Here is a 22,671-nt window from a genome sequence, read left to right as displayed (position 1 = left end):
TGCTTAAGTGCACATACGAAACTGGGTTTAGCAATTTATATCTCGCCGAGGAAGGTATCATGGCGCCGCCCTATGAGTTCCAGTGGGGATACATAGGGCAGCATCGCCCATCTCCAAAACAAGTTAGTAGTCTAGCCTTGCTAACTACAAGTACTACGCACTAGTAGTCTCTTAGTAGCATGTACTAACTGTGCACCTTTTCCATCTTGCTTGGCAGCCATGGTGCCTTGCATCGCGATCAGTGCAGGGCCGCGAGACTTTCGTTGACATTCGCTGCAGTCTCACAATCTTTGCTTCCGACCCTGTACCAAACCATCAAGATGTCTGGTATGATCCCAAATGACCTTCTCATGCATGGGGAAGATCTGCTAACACATCACAGCCACACAGCTGCTCAATCCGAAAGCCGCCAGTTTACGCCGAGGCGAGGCCCTGCGAGTCAACATCAATGCGGGCGAAGGCTTACAAGATGTGCTCAAATCAAATCTGGGCCCTTCCGGCACGCTGAAGATGCTGGTGGACGGGTCCGGTCAGATCAAACTGACCAAGGACGGGGCGGTGTTGCTGAAAGAAATGTCCATCCAAAACCCGACTGCCACCCTGATCGCCCGCGCGGCCACCGCACAGGACGACATTACAGGAGACGGAACGACGTCGGTGGTGCTGTTGATCGGCGAACTGTTGAAGCAGGCAGACAGATACATCCAAGAAGGACTTCATCCGCGCGTGATCACGGATGGGTTCGAAATCGCAAAGAACGAGACGTTGAAATTCTTGGACCAGTTCAAAATCACCAGGGAAGTGGATAGAGAGTTGCTGCTGTCGATTGCGCGAACGTCACTATCAACCAAGATCAACGCCGCCCTCGCCGAACAACTCACCCCTTCCATAGTCGACGCCGTCCTGGCCATCTACCACCCGCCCAGCAAACCCGACCTGCACATGATTGAGATCATGAAACTGCAACACAAGCTCAGTTCCGACACACAGTTGATCCGTGGTCTAGTCTTGGACCACGGTGCCCGACATCCCGACATGCCGAAGCGGGTAGAAAATGCCTACATCCTGACCTTGAACGTTTCGCTTGAGTACGAGAAATCGGAAATCAATTCCGGGTTCTACTACAGCAGTGCGGAGCAGCGGGACAAACTGGTGGCCTCGGAGCGACGGTTCGTGGACGAGAAGCTGAAGAAAATTGTGGCGCTCAAGAACGAGGTCTGCGGCAACGACCCCAAGAAGGGGTTTGTGGTCATCAACCAGAAAGGCATCGACCCACTATCTCTCGACGTCCTGGTGAAGAACGGCATTTTCGCTCTCCGCCGCGCGAAACGCCGCAACATGGAACGTCTGCAACTCGTGTGCGGCGGGCAAGCGCAGAACAGCGTGGATGATCTCGACCCGTCCGTGCTGGGCTGGGCCGGTCTGGTGTACGAGCACACGTTGGGAGAGGAGAAGTACACCTTCGTTGAAGAAGTCAAGGATCCAAAATCCGTCACCCTGTTGATCAAAGGCCCCAACCAGCACAGCATCACTCAGGTCACGGACGCGGTGCGAGACGGGCTGCGCAGCGTGTACAACACTATCGTTGACGGCTGCGTCGTTCCGGGTGCGGGATCTTTCCAAATCGCGGCTGCCGCACACCTGTCTTCCGAGGCGGTTCGCAAATCCGTCAAGGGCAAAGCGAAATGGGGTGTGGCGGCTTTCGCCGATGCATTGCTCGTCATTCCCAAGACTCTTGCCGCAAACAGCGGCCACGACATCCAAGACTCTCTGGCCCTACTACAGGACGAATACGCCGAGGGCAATATCGCCGGCTTGGACCTGGTGACCGGGGAACCCATGGATCCTGTCCAAGAAGGCATCTACGACGGCTTCCGGGTCCTACGCAACAGCATCGCCAGCAGTCAGGGCATTGCGAGTAACCTGTTACTCTGTGATGAGTTGCTCAAGGCCCGCCAGATGGGTCGGCAGCCCGGCCCCGGTGCCATGGACCAAGAATAGAGAGCTATAGCAGCTGTGCAGACCGGCTTGTTGCCAATGGTGCGAGCTACACTTTTGAGTGTATCAGCAGGAGTCGACGGATCATGCACTCTCTTCTCTACCTAGACATACTCCGACTGGATTGAAGGGCGAGGCCGCCGCCACGGTCCACGATCTGAACTCCGATTATAAAGCTAGACAAAAGCGGATGCCAGAAACAACCTCGTGCAACTACCATCCCTCGCCGGCGGAGCAGACGAAAAGGATGGCTTCGACTGGACCACCAGATAACGTGCTCGATGGCAAAGAACATGATTCAATCTGGCCCACAACGGTCGAGGGTGGAAGAGAAACAGGGAGATAGAGTGAGAACATGGCATGACAGGGCTGTGCAATCAACCACAAGCAGCCTGGCATTGATTTCAAGTCGTCTATGCTACGACGTTCACTGCTCTTCTCTTCTGTCATGAGCCCCTGAGGTCATGTAGTCAGGAGGGTTTGAGTGCGACGCAGCCGCGATGGTCGAGTTTGAACGAGCCGGACCTAGATGAGGGAGTGACAGGGGAACCGAGCCCACCAAAGGTACGAATAGGACCAGATCAAAATCCATGAAAAGCAATGACGAATATCTCTCTCACAAGAAATAATACTGTTCCAGTAAAAGATGACTGTACTAGATATCTACTGACTTACCTTCCAACCTGTACTACGTATATACCTACCATCCACAGGCGGAATGAGACACTCAACTTCCTCTCTCCTACATCGTTGAAGAACGATAGACTCAGCAGGGGATTTTGAAACACAAGGTATTGTGGATGCGAACATATCAATTGCCCATCCGGCTTTAATATAAGCCAAGTAATGTATCAACCTCGAATCGAATCAATCATAAGACTCGACCTCCTTGGAGCCAGTTGTGCGCCGTACATTCCATTCCTCGTTGTGTGTTCAGCCATTTTGCTCGAACCTGACCTTCGTGTCTCCGGGAGAGGGTATTATCGTGCAATATTGAGACATATCCTCGATATGCCGACAGCCGTTGTATCATGCGTGACTTCGACTAAACAGATCACCTTCACTCATGGATATATTCGCCACCAGCAACAAGGGGTGTTCTGTTTCTGAGAGGCCACTCCTGTTGTGCCGGACTCATCTCTCCTCCATCTAGTGCTTGTGACCCCACAGCCCACTGACGGTGTCGGCAATCTTCCTCTGCTGTCGACGGATCTGGTCTTCGGTCTGGCCTCGGGCATTACCGCGAGAATCGATCTCCATGGCATCCACGTCGTGTCCGCCATCGCCATGTTCGTGGTCGTGATCGGTCGACTGTGTGGGTCCTCGGGCCTCCTCACCTGGAATGGGCTGGCCTTGATCATTGAGCACTTTGCTGCCGAGGACCATTTCGGCTTTGGGCTTGGGATCGACGCTCATGGCTCCGTCCATCTGGCCGGCCATCAAGCCTCCGGCCTCGCGGAGTTTGTTGATGGCGCGCACGGTGTCGATGGCCTTGTGGAGCGTGCGTCGGGCATTGAAATTCTTCTTGACCGTCGGCAGCAGGTCCTGTCCTTCGCCGGCGGCCTGCTCAGGACTGGTGGGGTCATCCGGTCGGATCCAGGGATGCTGGAGTGCCTGATGCGCGGTGATGCGTGCCCGTGGGTCGATGGTCAGACATCGTCGGATAAAGTCCCTCGCGTTTTCGGACACGTTTCGCCAATATTCGACGGGGGTGAAGGAATAGTCGGCGGCCAGGATGGCTTGCATTTCTTCCAGGTTGCTGTCCCGGTCGAAGGGTGTGTAGCCGCATAAGAGGAAGTATGTGATGACGCCAATGGCCCAGAGGTCCCTGCAAACACGAGAGAGTCAGCCGAGACTGTGTAAGAGAAGGAGGGGCTGGGATCGCTCAAGCACTTACACAGGTTTGCCATGTCCGGTCTTCTTGAAGATCTCTGGCGCCATGTAGCCCGGAGTGCCGCACGTCGTGGTCAGGACGTGGAATTGCTCTTCGTCCATGATCCTCGACAAGCCGAAATCTGCAATGAGCAGGTCGGCATTGTCTTCTGGCGTCCTAAACAATAGGTTTTCTGGTTTGAGGTCTCGGTGGACAATGCCATGGTCGTGGAGATATGCCACCGCTGACAGAGTCGCCCGAATGAGATCTGCGGCGTCAGTTTCATAGTAGGAGCCCTTCCGGCAGATGCGGTCGAACAATTCCCCTCCCAATGCTAGATCTGTCACGAGATATACTGCAGATATGTTAGACCGGGGCCGTCCGTGATGGAATGTCTGTAAGCCTGCGTACGTACGGTTGTTCATGGTCTCGAAATAGTCGACCAGTGTAAGGATGTTGCGATGTCCCACCGAGACTCGTTTGAGCACAGCAATCTCATTGCGCACCTATGATGGCCTCGTCAGCACTGTACTAGTACACCGAGCAAGACACCTCTGACATACCATATGTTCCCGACCGGCCATCAGTCGTTTATTGATAACTGCGACAGTTCAGCGATATGCCTTGGTTGTCTGATGTGCACGACACACCTTTGGCCGCATAGTATCTCCCCGTGTCAATGTGAACACACTCTTTCACGACCGAATACGAGCCTGCGCCCAGTGTTTTCCCTTGGAGGTGTAAGCAGAGAGTGCCATGGTCAGGAGACCATTACTTCTACCTGTCTTGTAGCGACAAGGCTGGATCTGGGGTTTCTGGGCCCCGGCCTGCGACGACATCGCGGCGGTAGTATGTGCAGCCTTCAAACCGATGTCTGATCTTCAATCAACGTCGACACTTAGGTCTGCCGCCGCCAAAGGTGCAGCGCAGGGACGTTGGTAAGGCTGCGTGCCAAGGGATCGCAGTCGGTTGAGCGGAGAGACGGGAAGGTCGTCGAAGCGGAAGATACGGTGGACAGACGGGATGAGAGGGAGAGAAGTACGAGGAGAAGGCAGATAGACACGGTCAATAAGGTATTGACTTGATGAATGGTGTTTGTTTCAGCTGATGAGCAAGCTGACTGACTGACTTGGCTCGTTGGGTATGTACCTAAGAATGTATCTCACCTCAAGTTGCAGGAAGTCAGTCGATTGACGTATAATGCAGTACAGTATCCTCCGATGTCCTTACCCCAAAGATGCCCATACAAACTGCCTCCTAAACCCCTCCACCAGAACTTGAATGCTAAGGACCCTATCACCATCAGCTCCAACTTGAGCATCGCCCGCCGTCTCCGGCCCCTTGGCACGCCAGCTGTCTCTGCCAGTGAAGCCTACAACATGGGGAGCGATTTGGTCTTCTCCTTCAGATACCCGCCTGGTGATGAGCCACGACAAGCCATCGGGTGATCTAAGTTGGTAGGGTGCACCTGTGCACTACTACAGAGCAGTATTACATGCAGTCGCTGCTCGACCCGGTAATCGACGACTATCTGCTGCCAGCGAGGAGAGTCTAAGGACCATCTACCTTACTCATCACTTCATCCTCAGTGTATCTTCATCAAGATGGTCAATCAGGCTGACCGAAGTGGTCAGAAATCAGTTCATGTTTCAAGACTGATCAGAAAAATACAACCCATGTGTTATCTATAACGAGTGACTGACTATTCATTACTTCCCACACAATGCTGACCCAAATGCTATGCATCAATCAAGGCAAAAAACAAATACCCTTACCGATTCTTCCTTTCCCAAAGAATAACCAAAAACGACCAGGTGAGGCCCCCATCACTTTTCACCAAAAAGACCAATCTTCCCTTCTCAGTTTCCTCAGTCATCGACTCAAGACTCTTCCATGCCCGGCAATCACAGTCACACTGCACGTCAGTGTCCAGAGTCACCTCCTCACTACTCCCTCCTCCCTCCTCACTACTCAATAGCCCAGTGATCCGAACCCTTCCTTGTTCAGCAAGTGATACTAGCACAAGTACTTGGTCGCGGCGCCGCAATCGGCACGACATTAGCCACGCCCTCGTCCACGGCGGTGGCAGTCCACAGCGTATCCAAATCCGGCAGGACACTACAGCACCTGAACTGATTGATGGTGTGCAAGTTGGACGCCACGATGTCGGCATTGCCCGTGCTGGCCACGATATTGCCCAGCGGCGTAAGCACGTTATCCTCGAACCCGTTGAACAGATCGTCAACGGCGGCCTGCGCATCCGTGCCCGGGAACACGTCGGACTCGCACGCCAGGATCTGAAGCTGGTTCGGCTCGTCCTGGGCCGCGTTCAGCACCCCCTCCAGCTGGATGTCTAGGTCGATCACGGCCAGGGTGGGCGCCACCTCGAGGAACAAGTTGACCGTCTCGACGTCCGAGTTCCATTGGTTGATGGCGTCGATCACGCCCTGCGCGCCCGGGTCGCCGCCGCTGCAGCCGTTGGGGCTGTCGCGTTTCGCGAAGCGGAGGACCCTCGACGACGGGGCGGCCGCGGAGGCGGCGATGAGCGTGAGGAGCGAGGCGGCGATGAAGGATTTCATTTGCTGGCGACGTTTGGTCGTGGTTGTTGTATTCTCAACCAGAAAATTGTCTTGTCGTGGGAACGAGGTTGAAATCGAATAAATGCTGCAAGGAAATATCCCGAGAAGAGAAAGAGTGAAGACAAGAAGAGAGAAAAGATCAACTGTGGTTGGAAGAGATTGTTGTTGGTTTGCTTTTTGGTCTGATAGAACTCTAGACCCTCACTGTCCCGCGAGATCAGTGGCATCTTATACATCTCATCTCGCTGCCTGTGGCCATGTTAGACTCCATCGCCCTCTCTGACATACAGGATTCCATCCTTCTCCGGGGAAAGCCTCCACAGTCGCCGCATCACCCCAGCGCTGACTCTTGTTCTAAAGCTGTCTTCGACATACTTGGTCGGCCACGAGGCTAGTGTTGTTCGGGTTCTGCAATGACTTCTTAGTCCTGAGCGGCGAGTAAGTGGCGGTGATGCCGGATACAAGGCTGCGCCCGTAGGGAGCTGGCGAGGCTGTGCAGAAGTTTGACGAAGGCTTGTCAGATCGCACCAGAAATAAGCCTGATCCCATTTTAATCAAGCCGGCGGTCAGAATGCTTAGAAGGCTTGACTTGCTTGCAGTAAGCGATCCTGCAGGCCTTAAATGAGACAAGCATCAATCTGCCGCGCCTTGGTTTACTATAGGCATGTATCTCTACTGGGTACATACATCTACAGCCACAGCTACTCGTAGTGCTGACACTTCAAGTTTCAATCATGTACCTTCTTACACGATGACCGAATCGGCTGGTCCTTCGAAGAGGATTTTCCAGATCAAGTATTTACAGCATATATGAGCCGACAAAGGACATATATCCCTGACTGAGCAGAAGCCCACGCTCTCTTTCCATCATGCCCCCGACCCCTGAACACAACGCCACACCAAGCTGACTGCACTGCTGCACATCATAAGCCTAAGCCTCAGCCTTCAAATCGCCCTTCTAGAGGCTGGATCCTAGCACACAGCCGGAAGCAACTCTCTTGCGTGGCCGCGGGAGACCAATAGACAGTGTACGCCTGCTCTATGTGCTGTATGGTGCAGAAGGAGCTCGGCTCAGAATAAAGCCCACCCAGGTCGCAAGACAAGATAAATATACCAGACTGCAATCCTGCGGTGAGATAGTGCTGGAGCTGGGAACGACACCAGATCTTCCTTCGGTACGCTCCTTCGGTACATTGTTCCTCTGGCCGGCGAGCCACCTTACAAAATAAGTGGCACCGTAAAAACTAGTTGATCGGAAAGCAGTCCGTAAGGTTAATACAGTAGGCGTTCTCCTTCAACGTAGGTGTACCTACCGCCTATTGAAGTTGTGAAGGGCGCCCCTACTAGGGTGGCTTGCCGGGCATGCTTTCCACTGTCATGTGGACGACAATTTCCTCCTCCGCCAGTATAGCCTTGGATTTCTGGGCTGTTTGCAACTGCGTGGATCTGCCAGCGTAGCGCCTGTGTTCACCGGATGAACTCTCCGCAAGTGACAGACAGGCTTGTGGTATGATGTTTGCACATGTTTGCATCCGGAAATATCTGAAACATGGCAGAGCTCCAGGTTTGGTACTGACAGCTGTCACCGTAACCTCCGAACCGGCCTACTCTTTTGTTCAAGGAGCCGTTATGCTGAGCGATGCTTTGTTCGGTCCGCATGAATTCAACACCATCTGAGATTCCGACGTGGTTCGGAAAAGTCATGTTGCATCTTCGACGTACCGATGATAAAAGGATAGCTAGTCACAGCTGGGTAAGCAACAAGAAGTCCTGTCTCGGCACTCACTGAATGCATGAAACGGCAAGTCGGACACCGCTGGTATCACACTTCATCGGCCTTGACTTCAAAGAGGCCATTCCTTCTACCTGTTGGGCTTTGAGGCAGATTGCCAGATTGGACTCTGTTGTCTGATTGAGGAGGAGATAACCTGTGTTTCTAGGGCTGCGCGAACTGATGTGGACCCGTAGCATCCACCCATATGTGAGAAATCTTTGCAACAGACCTCGTCCTGGCTGGGGTAGACCGTCGAGGACCAGATGTGATGCTTTGTTTTGTCAGCTTCGCTTGCTAGGACCTACAGAGACGTTGTTGAGGCAACGTCGCTTGGACGTTCCACAGCTCGAAGACAGCTCGAAGACTTGAAGCGCGCGGCTCCTGCAAGCCCAATCTTGTCTAGGAAGATACGGACAACAGTGTCAACTCTGTGGGCCATGAGGCCTGAAGCCGCGCGAACAATAGCGCCGACTGGCGGAACCCTTGGGGACATGAAAGGGTTGTGTCAAAAAGTGATCCGACATCAAGTGCGCTGAGGGCGAAGCGCCGTTGTGTCAACTCGATTCGAGGGAGTCTCGTGCACAGATTCAATGCGGGAATTCGGGACCATAAGTTCGCCCAGTACTAGGTGTCCTCCGGAGGCGGTGTGAAAGTTGTTGATTTCAGGATCCTTTGGATGCAACCCATATGCGCCAGATATCAGCCAATGACTGGCCAGTCGGAACTTGTTGCCCCTCCTTTTTCCTGGACTGTTGAAATGTTACAGACTCTACCGGTGAGGATAGATAGCGGGCTTGTTCAAGTCAGGCGGTCGCGTAAACCTAAACATGCTTGACGGCTGTCAAACACTCTTTTCGGTCCCGGACTTTGACCTAGCGTGCCATACCATTGGGACTCAATCCTCGGGCATACCATTGAAGACTCCTCGTCTGTTCGGCAACAGCGTAGATGTGGTAGCCTGTCTTACCATGATTTGAACGGATCTTCATCAGGTCGAAGAGCCGTGATGAGGAAGCAAGAGACAACGTGCAAAACTCGGCGCTCTCTGGGGTAAGGGGGGATGGCTTTTCGCGCCACTAAGAAAGAAGTGCTTTGGGCGAGGTCCTCGTGCCGAGCTTCGCTTTAAGTCTGTCTCTATTCAGAAACGGATTTATGCCTGTGCCGCCGAATAATCCCGGTTGAAATTGCGGACACTGACCTGCACATACCACACGGTAAAGCGCTAGAAATGTGGAAAACCACTTGTCGAGTAACAACCGTGCCTAACGAATGCCACCCAAGGTGAGAGATGAAATCTCGTCTCGAGTTGAATTGGTTCTTGAAAGGGAAAGAGACCCCGAAGCAGGGCGGACGACATGTCGAGCCATCATCCCGAGACGTGGTTGAGCATAATAATAACCTTTTTCTGGATGGAGTCGGTTCCCAGCAGAGTGGTTCCTGTGTTTTCTAGAAGTGGCGCCAGCCAGCCCTCTTTCACCTGCTCATCATTCTTCAGTCGGCAGAGCCCCAGTTGCCAGCTGCCAGCTGGTGCCCGGCTTGCCGTCTCGCCGTCTCGAAGTGTGGAAATCGATGATTCGTCGGACGCTCTTTTGACGGCACGACCCGCTTGTCCTCCTATTCGTAACATTGTCCCACAGGTCCCTCAAGTCTTTTCCGCGGGTGCTGACTTGAACCTAGTTTCTCCCCTAACTTGCCTATTGAGGAATAGGGTCTCCAACGTGCACAGACCTAAGCCGTCTTTTCTACACAGAAGATATGTTTCTCCATGGCTTTCTCTCCTTGGCTCCGGGTATCGATTCTGACGACAATGGATCTGAAAGTCCGCAGGCAATCGAGACGAGGTTGAACTCAAGGTTTGGACGGCGTGAGTCTTGACAGCGTGCAATCTCGTCGTGGTGTCTGTTCGATGATGAACGGGTGGGTCATAACAATTCCCTGCCGGACTACCAGAGCCCAATGCCGGACGGGTACGGGCAATTCTCTGAGACTCCGCTTGTACAGCGAACATTCACCACATTAATCCTTGTGCTATTCTGCCTGTGGAGTTTTTGGGTCCTTTCAGTGGAAAACTGGCGTGTCAGCCCAGGCTTCTGTCATATGGTACCCCATGTGTATGATGAAGACCGCAAGATTCGACCGCTGCGGGACTTGATGATCCGAAGGGTAGAGGCGAATTTACTACCGGGCATTTCCTACGTGGCGGTGGTGAAAATCCCTCTTTTTGAAGTCACAAGAACCTCGCGCAGACTTGCCCGAGAAGAAGGTGATTTGGTGCACTGCACGTTTTATTGTACTGTGTACTCTGCACTCCGCTTTGTGCTGTGGAAGGTCGTTGTAGTGAGCCTGTTGATACTTGATTGGGGGCTCGAAGGGGAGTGAGAGTCCATCCGTGAAGCCTCCCACGTGTCCCGGACCTTGCCTAGTCTGGCCCCACGGACGGCGAGATCGAGGCTCAAATCGAAACACCCGTCTCGCAAACTGGAGTTGCTGATGGGTCCGCCGAACAGGCTCGCTGTCATGAGCAGAAGGTTTTGTGAACGCTGAACAGCAGTGCTTTGGCTAGTAGAAAGTGAAAGTTGCCACACTTCCTTGATAATGCCGCCTTGGGTGTCGATTTCTCAGGGAGGAAGCCGGTAGGTAATCTGTGAGTCTTGAGATCAGAAGCTGATGCCATGATGGCGACTTCTCTGCTCACACAAGACCAGTTCGGACAAGTAATCACCAGATGTTGCGTATCACAGGCACTCTTCAGTTGAGACAATTGATAAAAGCCAACCCAAAGAAGGTTTGCCATGGCTCTGTGTCCTAGTGGGCCATAGCCACACAGCCGTTGCGCGTATCACGTCAATGCTGCAACACAGTCTGACGTGGACAAATCATTCATATGTACCTTGACCGTTGTTGCACGGGGATCCAGCTGCATAAACGTCCCTCCCAACCAATTCGGCGTCTCCCAGTTGACTCTTAAGGGAACGCCAGGTCGAAACAGGCGCCCTCGACCCATGCTTGACGTTGGGACCCGTAAAGTCGGGTCTCTACCCTCAAGGTTAGAGACTCATACACATATCTCCACAAGCAATGGCACCTAGAAGGCCAGGTTGGAGTCGCTGAAAGGATGTCGTATCAATTTTCTAGTCTTCTGGCTGCGCGTTTTCCTCCGAGTTCACTAAGCACCAACCCGGTAACCAGGAATCATCTGGCTGGGACCTAGAACAGAGCCGGCTAAAAGTATAGTATCATTCTGTTAGCCCGGACGTTCGTCAGGTATTGGTGCCAAGCAATACCAGTCGGTTGCGAAGCCATTCAAGTTCGGCTGAGCAATCCTTGCATCCTCGCCAGCGACTGGACTGTTGTCGTTGGCCCTTCCATTTGCTTGGGACCTGTGCAATCGGGCTGAACGCCGGTAGCATTTCAGAAGAGGGTAACTGCATCTGGGCAACGATCAGGGTGGGCTTCTCCAGGGGCTGAGCCCTGCAGAACGGTCGTGTTTATATGGTGGGTTCTCCGTGTGGGTTGAACTCCTTTCCGCATTGACGGTGTCCTTGTGCTTATTAGCAAGGTTGCTGAACAGACAACACAGTTCTGCCACGTCGCCAGTCTCTTGCGCCATGCAACGGATTGGTCAGAAAAGTATTAGTTCCTTTGAACGCGATAGTCCCATCTATCTTCAAGCGCTTTTCGGCTGCGTAATTTTTGCACCAGCAAACTGGTTGGTGTCAATGGGCTTTCGCAGCGTATTGGATCTGGCTTGAAATAGAGCAGGAAATGATGCGTGCCCTCCTGCTCAATCCACAGCATACCGTTGCAGTTCATTGAGAAGACTTTCGAGTACTCTATACAAGATTTGTTGCTTGTGCCAAATGAAATGGCTGCCGAGTCAGTCTTGCACACGACCTAGGCGCCGAGTATATGACACTGAACGAACCCACAGGTCCTTTGATGGAGAACTTTTCAATAGAAAGGTCACGTACCATGATCGAGAATACCAAGACTACGCCCTCAGGCGTGAGAGCTATCTTGCTCCCATCGATCTTGTCAGTGTGCTGTCGAAGACTGCCTCGCTTGGGTGCCGGCTGACATACCACAATCCAGGAAGAAGAGACACGTCTGAGGGATCAGCATGAGCTGATGAAGCTGATATACCGAGATTGGGACAATTCCTTACACCCAAACTTCATTGAAGATCCAGAATCGGTTCTTGACTGTGGTTTTGGCTCGGGAGACTGGGCATATGACCTTGCGGAGTACGATCCAAATTGCACTGTGAGCGAGCTCACCCACCTCCGAGAGAACCTTACTGACGGCTTAGGTCATGGGCGTCGACATCTGTCCGCTGATGGCCCCCCCTGATCAATTAGACAACATGGATCTCCAGGTAAACGAGCCCCCATCCTACTCCAGGCTGAAGGAAGACGTCGTAGGAGACCACGCCACCCAGTTGATCCTGGGACTGCAGACACGGCTGGCGCTCTGACGGACCCCAACTGCGCAAAGGACGCATGAGGGAAAAGGGCTGATATTTGACCAGATTGCCAATCTTAACGATCGCATGGACTTTGTAGAACCGGGTACCTTTGACCTCATTCATTCCAGGTTTGTTGCCAATGGCATTGCTGCGACGAGATGGCCGAATTATATCAGGGACATACATCGGTAAAGAGCAGGCTTACCGGGCACATACAAAACACACGCTGACTTGGTGTCAGGCTCCTGCGGAAGGATGGCTGGGTCCAGCTGACCGAATGGGATCTCAATTTCCGTTCAGAAGCCGGGAACACTGACGCGCTCCAAGCTCTTCAAGAATGGACCAGGGTGTATACCCAGTCTCTCGGCCTGACCAGTCGTCCAGAAGGCAGGAAAAGCGCCAGGGTCGCCCAGGACTGTGAGACCTGGCTGCGCATGGCAGGTTTCGCCAACGTGAGTACGGATGTAAGGGACGTTGCGACGTGTCCATGGCCTGCAGGTAGGTCCATCAAGATAATCTCTTTGGCGTCGTTTGTTTTCCAAATCCAAAGCTGAGAAGCTGCCCTGCAGATGCCCATCAGCGGAATATAGGTGAAGCGAACTTGTCCAACATGAAAGATTTGATACGCTCCATGGCATTATACCCTGTAACCAAGCGGCAACTACGCAACATCGAGCAGTTCCAGGTCCTGGTTGACGAGGCATGTAGCGAGCTCGGTAATGTCGATGCGAAACCATACATCAGGCTGTACAGGGACCCCCATGTCAAAGCCATGAAGTGACGCCTGCTAACATCCGAGACAGGTACACCATCTTTGGAAGGAAGCCCTGAGATGCGGTAGAACCTCTCGTGCAACGATGCACGCACCGTCATCGAAACTCCGCTCGCTGACATTTTCTGGGCCATCATTCGCAGTATTCTTGGCCCTCCGGTCTTTGAGGCATGTTGCGATGCGCAGTGAGGGTGCCGACGAAGAGTCAAATTTGCTTGCTTCTCACCGCAGGAGGCCACCCACCTTTATTCACAGCCGTCACATACACTGACGGCGATCTGGTCATCTGAAGATGAGATCGATCGGAGCGTGGCGACCGTCAGTGTCACTGTTCACGTATCAATGTTTTCTTTCGAACAATCCACCCAGTCAAACCCTGGCCTCTATAGCTGAGACGTTAGTCAGAGTGACGTGTTACTCGATTAAAGCAAAACGAACGCAGAGGTGGAAGGAGCTCTTTAGAGAAAAATCCCTGGAGATGACCCCTTCTCCTGCAAGGTAGAAGAGCATGTGATCTTGTACTCAAGGACAGCGTTGAGTGGGCAGAATTCGTGGAATTTGCAACAACTACCCGGGATTTCACTTGTTTCCGCCCTTCGCGCAGAAGACCCCAAGCATGAGAAAATTGCTGTGGCAGAGCGTTGTTCAAAAGGTTTTGCCGGATCCAGTGGTCCTTGCGACTTTTTTGATGTGCCACGACAATCCATAGCGGTGTGCGATCCTGGCTACCACGACCTGTTACGAGGGATCGGTGACTGAATTCGCCAACAGGATCTGTCGCAGTCAACGCATCGTTGAGAGGACGGAGGTCGCCACGGCCTTTGTGTGCAGTGGCTCTGGTCTTTCGCTGATGGAGCAACGGTTGGATCAGCGTCAGCCACGAGGCGAGGGCAAAAGATCAAGGTCAACATCACCAAAGCAACACCGTGCCCCAGAATGATTCTCTATATTGACAGCACTTGTCGGAGCCCTGTGAGTCGGGTAGCGCAACAGCCGCGATCTTTCAGGGCGGTGCAAGATCTTTTCATCGTCCATTTCTTCCATGTGCCCTAGAGACGCATGCCTGTTCTTTGACTATTTGACGACTGTAGGGGAGAATGGTCTCTATCAAGGGCGAGCGCAGGAGGCGAAGCAGGCGGCTCGACGGACGAGTGCGTTTTCTCATCAGAGGGGACCAGAGGAAGAAGGAGAAGGGAGAAAAAATGGAGGTACATTGCTGGCATGAATGCTATGGTTTGCTGTCTGTCCACGCAGGACTGGAAGGAACGAGTCTATATTATCCTCCCGGCACCAACACTGAGTGCGGTGCAGAGCAGTGGGAAAGCAGGATGTAATTGTGTACAAGGAATTTTCATTCATCATCGTCACAGATTCCGGCATTTGCACCCCAATGTCGATGCACTGACCTTGACTTTCCCCCTTTCCGTCCATCGACCGGGGTGCAAGGTTGGTAAAAGGATGGTGCTCCCTGACTGCCGTAGATACAGGTACTATCACTACTAGTAGCTAGGTCTTCTGTCCCTCCACTACGCAACCTTCGGGCGAAGTGTACTTCAGTGTCATATGCTTCTCACGCTAGACTATCGTCCTTCCCAGCTGTTGTTCGCAATGCTGCTGGTAAAATCCTAAAATCCATTCGACGACCACCACTGTAGACTGTAGGGACCTTAGGAGTGCTTCAGGTTTGAGACTAAAATGAGACGTTTGATAGACTGCGGAGTGACGGCAATCGAAGTGCAGCGCCAGATCGACCTCGGCCTTGGTTGGCGCCGGGCTTGGCGCTGCTTTAAGGTCCTAGTACTAACTAGGTACTAGTGCATACTACTACTAGTGGGCCGTTAACTTCTCCATCTCCGCCGCTGCGCAAAAAAAGTTCCCAGACTGCGCGAACTTCCAGAGAGTCCATCATCACTTCGATCCTTTGCTACTCATCTTCCATAGAGACAACGTCGATGCCGTAGCCATGCCATCGACCCACAAAAGAGAAAAGCCCTGGGATACTGACGATATCGACAAGTGGAAGGTAGGCACTCTTCGTCGCTCTCGTGTCCAAAGCCGGCACCGCTAATTTGCCTATGTCCAGATTGAAGAATTCAAACCAGAGCACAATGTCGGCGGAACTTTTGCAGAGGAATCCTCCTTCGCCTGCCTGTTTCCCAAATACCGGGAACTCTACCTGAAGCAGGCTTGGCCCCTGGTCACCAAAGCGTTGGAAAAGAGAGGCATTGCCTGTACACTGGACTTGGTTGAAGGCCGCATGGAAGTCCGCACCACCCGCAAAACCTTCGATCCAGCCGCCATTTTGGATGCCCGCGACCTCATCAAATTGCTCGCTCGAAGCGTCCCCGCACCACAAGTATGTTGGATTGTCGGTTGAGTACACTTGTCGTTGTTCTGTAGTTGACCAAAACTCTAGGCCATCAAAATCCTCCAGGATGACGTTGCGTGCGATGTCATCAAGATACGAAATTTAGTGCGGAATAAAGAACGTTTTGTCAAACGTCGTCAACGATTGCTCGGCCCTAACGGTTCGACCTTGAAGGCCCTCGAGTTGCTCACGAACACCTACATCCTCGTTCAAGGCAACACGGTCAGCGCCATGGGTGGCTACAAGGGCCTGAAGGAAGTAAGAAGAGTGGTCGAAGATTGCATGAACAATATCCATCCCATATACCATGTGAAAGAACTCATGATCAAGCGCGAACTGGCAAAGGATCCTGCCCTGAAGGATGAAAGTTGGGACCGTTTCCTGCCACACCTCAAGAAGAAGACGCTAAGCAGGAGGCGCACACCCTACAAGGTCACCGACAAGAGCTCGAATCCGTATACGCCATTCCCGCCGCCGCGCGAAAAGAGCAAAGTTGATCTGCAGATCGAAAGCGGAGAATATTTCCTTGCCAAGCAGGCAAAAGAGAGAGTCAAGGAGCAAGAAAGACTGGAGAGACAGAAGGAGAAGAAGGAAGAAAAGGAGCGCCAGCGAGCAGAAGCTTTCGTGCCTCCCAAAGAGGAGCAATCCCAAAAGAAGGCGAAGAGGAAGGCATCGGCGGACGAAGACGTCCCGAAGTCCAAGAAACACAAAAAAGACAGTGAGTGACGGCACATTTACGTGGAAGCAAGGAGCTGGTGGTGGCTTGTCCTTTCCCCAGACTCCTCCTTGCCTTGTAGCAGTACTCGACTGTTATTGCACTGCCACACGACCATATCTCGTCGTCGACAAGGATCTGCTATTGAATAGTGGCCCAGCCGAAAGCTCGACTGGCATCAAGTCATGGCATGTTGTGGGTTCTCGGAGTGTGCCAGCTCGAATCGCGGACATATTGCCGTGACCCTGGGCTTGGAAATTGAGATGGTTCGACGCCAATCTCGGATTCCGCACGGCGACGGCCATTCGAGTCTCTGTCATGGATCTCAGTCGTCATCATGGGACTGCTAGACAGTGCGGTCCACAAGCTCGGTACTATGGCGGCACAAGCAGCTCGCCCTGGTGTCCAGATACCGACCGGCAATACAGAACCAATCACCATCGAGCGGAGAAATATTTCGCCATGATAGGAATCTGCAGTCCGTGAGCTGATTTGCGTTGGAACAAGCATAGAACCCTGGTGGAATCACCTCCGCCCTTCTAGATTCCTTCTAGCGTCGGGACCTTGAGTTCTTTTCCTGGGGCAATGGAGACTGTACGGGCACGCGGTCGGGTTGATTCCGCCGAGCACACAGCATCGTTCTGTGTCAATCGTCGCTTTTGTATAGGCAGTTGAAGATTAGCGCAGGATTGGGAAGGCATGTACTATCCATATATCCATGTCTGTATTTTGGCGGTGGACGGAGACACAATGTTAACCTTTGGCCGAGTTTGTATGCTACAGGGGGCACTCCAGCGCGGTTTCTCTCCCCTAGAAGCCTCCGATAGCCTACCTTGATTCGTCTTGGAAAACCACTCGCTGCGTGCTCCTTCTCGTGATGACAAAAACGTCAATAGCCGTCGAACAACGCCGTCAGGCCTCGTGGACCGGCACCGGTGCCAATGCTGGTAGAATGGTGGACAAATATGGCAATCTGCAATGGCTTTTTGAGTTCTATTTGTCGGCTGATTCTTCATCTCCCCTCGTCTCTTTGGTGGCGCCGATTGCCAGCTCTTGCAGGCATCTGAAGGGCAGGCCATGAATGGCTCGGCCAAATACATGACCAGGTGATTCATCAAGAAACGCCGAAGCCCCGGTCTGGAAAAATAGTTTCTCCGATCAGGGGTCAGCCTCGTCTACTACAGCCAATCACATCGCTTCGCCCCAATTGACATTTGGACACGCAGTAGTACCAGTACGCATGGTTTGGCCATGAGGCGTCTGGACGAAGCCAAAACTCAGGCTTGCGGAGAGTTCGATCCCTCGTGTGGGGAAGAGCATATTGCAGGCTCTGTTACCACTGGGGCCTGCTTCAACAGCAGTTCGCTCCAAATGGCATTGGGGCCATTCAGACCTTCTCGCCAGTCACTGGACATCCAGCTATGTCTGGTCAGCAGGGAGAGCTGCACAATTGCTTCAGGGATCACCCTTGGATCGAACGTCCAGGCCAAGATGTCTTTGCACTCTCCCCGCTCTTCAGTTGCCGTGGCCCATCATGGTTTGCAGTTGTGATGTATATATATCTGCCAGTCGCTTTGCTCAGATCAAGGATGTCGAACATCTTCATGAAGCAACAGCCTCTTCCCTTCATCAGTCACAAGTTCCACCTTTGATTCTCTTCGAGACTCTTGCTTACGGAAAGACATTCAAGCCTGAAAGGCCCTTGTTGGAGATATTGCACCAGTCGACATACATCGTGCACAAAGGAATACCTCATCAGTGGAATCACACCCGACCAAATACATCCCATCCGCCCTGCCAAACAGTCTACCTCGATCCCTGATCACGAGCTAACGCGGTTCCGAGCTATTCAACATGAATCAAGACGAGGCGATCACTGAACGCCAACCATCCACTGCCGACGCAATGGCAAACCAACATCGCAAGAGCGTCGTCAACAAAGGCCTCACCGGCGCCTCTGCCTTGACCGTTAGACAGTCCATCTTCCCCATTACGTTGGTCACGATCCTGTTCTTCCTCTGGGGGTTCGCATATGGCCTGCTCGACGTGCTCAACGCGAAGTTCCAAACATCTCTCAACATCACGGCAGCCAAAGCAGGTGGCCTCCAAGGCTCCTATTTCGGGGCCTATTTCATCGGACCCCTGACCTACTCCGGCTGGATTGTGCGCAGGTTCGGCTACCGGGTCACCTTCATGACCGGCCTCTGCATCTACGGTGTCGGGGCGCTAATGTTCTGGCCCTCGGCCGTCTACAAATCCTTCCCCGGCTTCTGTGGCAGTCTTTTCATAGTCGGGTCGGGATTGTCTACCTTAGAAACGTCTGCCAACCCGTTCATTGCAACTTGCGGACCTCCACGACTGTCCGAGTTCCGTCTCGAGCTCTCCCAGTCCTTCCAAGCGGTCGGGTCTGTCGTGGCCCCACTTCTGGCCTCCCGAGTCTTCTTCAAAGACACTCATTCCACAGATCTCTCTCACGTCCAGTGGACGTACGTGGGCATCGCGGCCTTCGTCTTCCTTCTGGCCGTCGTCTTCTTCTTCAGTCCCATCCCCGAGGTCACGGACGCGGATATGGCTCTCCAAGCTGAACAGTGTGCTGATCTTACCGGATACGAAGAGAAGCCTATGAGAAAACAGTACAAGCTAATATTCGGCGTCGCGGCACAATTCTGTTACGTCGGTGCCCAGGTCGCCGTCGCCTCACAATTCATCCGGTACACGCAGGAATCGGCCGGCGTTTCCGAAGCCGTGGCCTCTGATCGCTATGCCATCGGTCAGTCTCTGTTTGCCATTGGCCGCTTTGCCGCTGCTGGCTTGTTCATGTTCGTCAAGCCCCGCATCGTGCTGTTGGTCTTCATGACCGCCATTATGATCTTCATTGCATGCGCCATGGGCGTCTATGGAGAAGGCGGCGTCGCCATGCTGTCGCTGGTGCTCTTCTTCGAATCGGCAATCTTCCCTACCATATTCACGTTATCTATACGTGGATTAGGCCGTCATACGAAGCGAGGGTCTTCTTGGATCGTTGCTAGTGTTTCTGGCGGCGCTTTATTTCCTGCGATTACGGGTCTGGCAGCTGATCACATGACTTACCATAAAGCCATGTGTGTTCCCTTGGTTGGCTTCTTCATCAGCTTCACCTTCCCGATCTATTTGAATACTGTTTGTCGGAAGGAATTGGATGGTTTCCGTGCCACTAAGATCGGCTATGTGGATGAGCGACGTGGGACGATTATTGGGGATATTCACGACATTGAGACATATGAGGCCATGCAGAAGAGAAGCTCTGTCAATATTGAGAAGGTATGAGTGGTGATTGACTGTCGGATTGTGTTGATGGACGTTGCCAAATATCGGTCCTGGTGAAATGTGTGGCTTTCATGGAGGTGTACTGAGGCTGAGGTGGGCTTGAAGCTGCGAACGGCACTCCAGGAAGACTGTATACTAACGCCTGGATGGAGGCTATCTGACTAAATGTTATGATACCACATTGCTTTCGCATTTTTAAGACCAAATGTCTTCGGGGTCCGTCCTGTATGAATGCAACACGACTCAAAATGGACGAAAGCCTTATAAAGACATTTCTATATTGATCCTTTTGCGTCTTACTCCTGGACTGCATCCCAGCTCTAGTGCTGGAGCGTATAGTGGAGCGTTTTATAAGAATGCAGCGGCTATGTCTTTCCGTCCTTCGAAAAAGAGGCGAGTTGGCCCTAGAAATATCAATCAGCACAGTCTTGAACAAGACTAAAATACGAAGGCCAGGGGCATAGGCCCTTCTTTCCGAGGTGTCTGTCCAACCACTCATACAGGACCGGCCGCAATGTTGCCATCACCATGGACGTCTTAAGGTTCAAGGCTTTGCACTTGTCGTAAACTATGATGGAGAGAAGTGGCCACATGCCCCGGAGCTCCCTGGGTTTCGTTTGGCAAGGTTGGAGAGATCCCCATACTCGTGAACTTTCCTGTCTACTGATCGCAGTAGACCCCTCATCATGGCTCTGTAAAGCCAAAAAGGGACCATTTGACCGACGACATCACATTCATTGTCAACGAGATGATGATTGATATCGGAGTGGAAGATGTTGTCAAATATCAAGAGTCTGGTCATGTCTCAGGGGCCAGGGTTTGCCGCCGATATGCCTGTTACCCTTGTTGTCTTAGTAGTACACAAAAACTCAATTCACAGGCTTGTATTCTGGAAGGTTATCAGGCTGGAAGAACCTTGTCGATGGTGTTATATAAGTTAACAATGAATGCGATACTCTTCACCACATAAAATAGCGCAAGGCTGAAGTGGGGCTTTTTCAGGCTCTATTTGGAAAGCTGAATAGACATGCTCCTTGAACACCAGGCAATCCGACACAAATCGATCGCCTGAATGAACCAATCTGCCATACGCAGCAGCAGTGACCTTATTGTTTGATTCGTCACAAATTTGGCGCGGTAACAATGAATTCAGATTCAATTCTAGTTTCTAGAGAGGCGTCCTCGCAAGTATCTTCAGCCGGTCATTCTCCACAAGAACATCCTCATCCCCATCCCTCGCTAGCCGAACCATTGCAGCCCCAAGATCTGGCAACATGATTGCGTTTGCGATACATCCTATCAACCAAGTCCGAAAAACCGCTCCCTTGGGCTGCACGAATCCCGGTCTTGCGATGAACACCCTGAAGCCACGATCTCTTGACTCGACGTCGAGTCGTATCAGGGCGTTTTCCAAATCTCCTCTCATCTTTCGGTTGTCCGAGAGAAACCAGAGTTGTCTATCCGGGTTCTTCTCGGGCAGGGCGCCGCTGAGATAGACAAAGTGAAACGGCGTTGCGTGTTCGAACCCGGCAAACAGGTTGGCTGTTGCCAGCGCATATTCGTAGTTGACTTTTCGGTTCAACTCTGCTGGTTTGATGGGGATGTTGGTGCCTAGGCAGTAGATGCAGGCATTCGCGTCCTGTATTTGCGACAGCACTGCTGGTGGGTAGTGCAAGAAGTCATCGGGAAGGATGGTGGTCAATTTGGCATGACTGACGCCTGGATCTCGACGGGATATCGCGACGACGCTGGTGATCCAGGAACAGCCTAGGGCTTGAGACAGGACTTCGCGACCTATGTATCCCGTGGCACCAGTGATGACTACCTTCATCTTTGAACGGGAGCCCGAGGGATGAGGTGCGGCCTGCGAGACAAGGTAAGGAAAACGATTGGGCCAAACCTTGCTAACAGTCCAAGTACGCTGCCACAGGCTTTATATCGTTGGAATCATGGTGCTTTACAACCATCTCCTAGCAGATGTGCTTTTTATCAACTTCAATCGTTCTTCCAGAGCGGCTTGGACGGATAAAGATCGTGGTCGGGTTCGGGGCAATTGTCAGCCCGTCAACTTCTTATTGATGGGCACGGACTCTGCGGTGGAGCCATATATAACTCCCCGACTTCATAACGTCCATTCACACATTTGTGTCCAGATCTGAATGAATGCATATATTTCGGCAAGGACATCCGATCTGGGGCCCGTTCTTGTGTGTCTCAGGTCGTGGACTTATCTCTTCGACAGGGCGCCATTCAAGTCAAGTTGAAAGACAGACCTCATGAGGCCGGCCTCTATGCAAGTGCCGATGGACAAAGCAAGATTACGGAAAACAACACAGATCGAATCATTTCAAGTTCTGCAAGCTGGGCTGGAAGGAAGACTGACCAACGCATCAATTGGCTGCAAGACTTCCAGACGATGTCCAGATATCCTGACTACCAGAGCGCCTTCCTTTCGCTCTCGCACCCGTACAACCTGAAAGAGCTTGGAGTAACCTAAGAATTGCACAACCTATGCATTGAGTGACTCGAACAAAGCCAGCGAGACGTGGCTTGCAAGGATTGGTTTGCCATGCTTCCTCTTCAAGCCTGCAACAAGCAAGTCTTCGGCTTTAAACCTGCCAGAATCCCCCTGGGTACGGTTTCAGTGCTGAGGAAGGATGCTTCAACAAGAGCTCCACATCAGTTGATCAGAACACAGCCTTGTTGAACTGTTGAGCGCCCTACGGCTTGATTTGCTACAAGTGGTGTTCAAGTTTCCCCAACCGGTAGCAGTTGCACTTGATGCCAGATCGTCACTAATTGCAGCAGGAACGGCCACAAG

General features: G+C 52.5%; 7 protein-coding genes across 7 annotated transcripts; 4 read left to right on the top strand and 3 right to left on the bottom strand.

The window, feature by feature from the left end:
* Nucleotides 1-320: 320 nt before the first annotated feature.
* On the top strand, nt 321-2,001 carry A1O1_02121 (T-complex protein 1 subunit zeta; the record flags this gene model as incomplete). Its single annotated transcript, XM_007723032.1, has 2 exons — nt 321-327; nt 383-2,001. 2 exons carry the CDS (start codon nt 321-323, stop codon nt 1,999-2,001), a joined length of 1,626 nt encoding a protein of 541 aa, XP_007721222.1.
* Nucleotides 2,002-3,147: 1,146 nt separating this feature from the next.
* Nucleotides 3,148-4,710, bottom strand: A1O1_02120 (CAMK/CAMK1 protein kinase; the record flags this gene model as incomplete). Its single annotated transcript, XM_007723031.1, has 6 exons — nt 3,148-3,826; nt 3,896-4,226; nt 4,287-4,377; nt 4,435-4,472; nt 4,522-4,602; nt 4,653-4,710. The coding sequence occupies 6 exons, from the start codon at nt 4,708-4,710 to the stop codon at nt 3,148-3,150; spliced, it is 1,278 nt and encodes a 425-aa protein (XP_007721221.1).
* Nucleotides 4,711-5,874: 1,164 nt separating this feature from the next.
* Nucleotides 5,875-6,450, bottom strand: A1O1_02119 (uncharacterized protein; the record flags this gene model as incomplete). The annotated part of the gene is made up of 1 exon (XM_007723030.1): nt 5,875-6,450. The coding sequence occupies one exon, from the start codon at nt 6,448-6,450 to the stop codon at nt 5,875-5,877; it is 576 nt and encodes a 191-aa protein (XP_007721220.1).
* Nucleotides 6,451-12,089: 5,639 nt separating this feature from the next.
* Nucleotides 12,090-13,470, top strand: A1O1_02118 (uncharacterized protein; the record flags this gene model as incomplete). The annotated part of the gene is made up of 7 exons (XM_007723029.1): nt 12,090-12,100; nt 12,156-12,258; nt 12,317-12,487; nt 12,534-12,599; nt 12,753-12,877; nt 12,931-13,187; nt 13,259-13,470. The coding sequence occupies 7 exons, from the start codon at nt 12,090-12,092 to the stop codon at nt 13,468-13,470; spliced, it is 945 nt and encodes a 314-aa protein (XP_007721219.1).
* Nucleotides 13,471-15,424: 1,954 nt separating this feature from the next.
* On the top strand, nt 15,425-16,555 carry A1O1_02117 (ribosomal RNA assembly protein KRR1; the record flags this gene model as incomplete). Its single annotated transcript, XM_007723028.1, has 3 exons — nt 15,425-15,484; nt 15,545-15,817; nt 15,878-16,555. 3 exons carry the CDS (start codon nt 15,425-15,427, stop codon nt 16,553-16,555), a joined length of 1,011 nt encoding a protein of 336 aa, XP_007721218.1.
* Nucleotides 16,556-18,398: 1,843 nt separating this feature from the next.
* A1O1_02116 (MFS transporter, FHS family, L-fucose permease) lies at nt 18,399-19,850 on the top strand (the record flags this gene model as incomplete). The annotated part of the gene is made up of 1 exon (XM_007723027.1): nt 18,399-19,850. One exon carries the CDS (start codon nt 18,399-18,401, stop codon nt 19,848-19,850), a length of 1,452 nt encoding a protein of 483 aa, XP_007721217.1.
* A 1,168-nt stretch (nt 19,851-21,018) lies between these two features.
* A1O1_02115 (uncharacterized protein) lies at nt 21,019-21,681 on the bottom strand (the record flags this gene model as incomplete). Its single annotated transcript, XM_007723026.1, has 1 exon — nt 21,019-21,681. One exon carries the CDS (start codon nt 21,679-21,681, stop codon nt 21,019-21,021), a length of 663 nt encoding a protein of 220 aa, XP_007721216.1.
* Nucleotides 21,682-22,671: the final 990 nt, after the last annotated feature.

This window comes from Capronia coronata (assembly GCF_000585585.1).
Source record: "Capronia coronata CBS 617.96 chromosome Unknown acBCG-supercont1.2, whole genome shotgun sequence".
NCBI classification, from domain to species: Eukaryota; Fungi; Ascomycota; class Eurotiomycetes; order Chaetothyriales; family Herpotrichiellaceae; genus Capronia; species Capronia coronata.
Note: the sequence above shows the minus strand (reverse complement) of the source record. Positions and strands in the feature narration are given on the sequence as shown.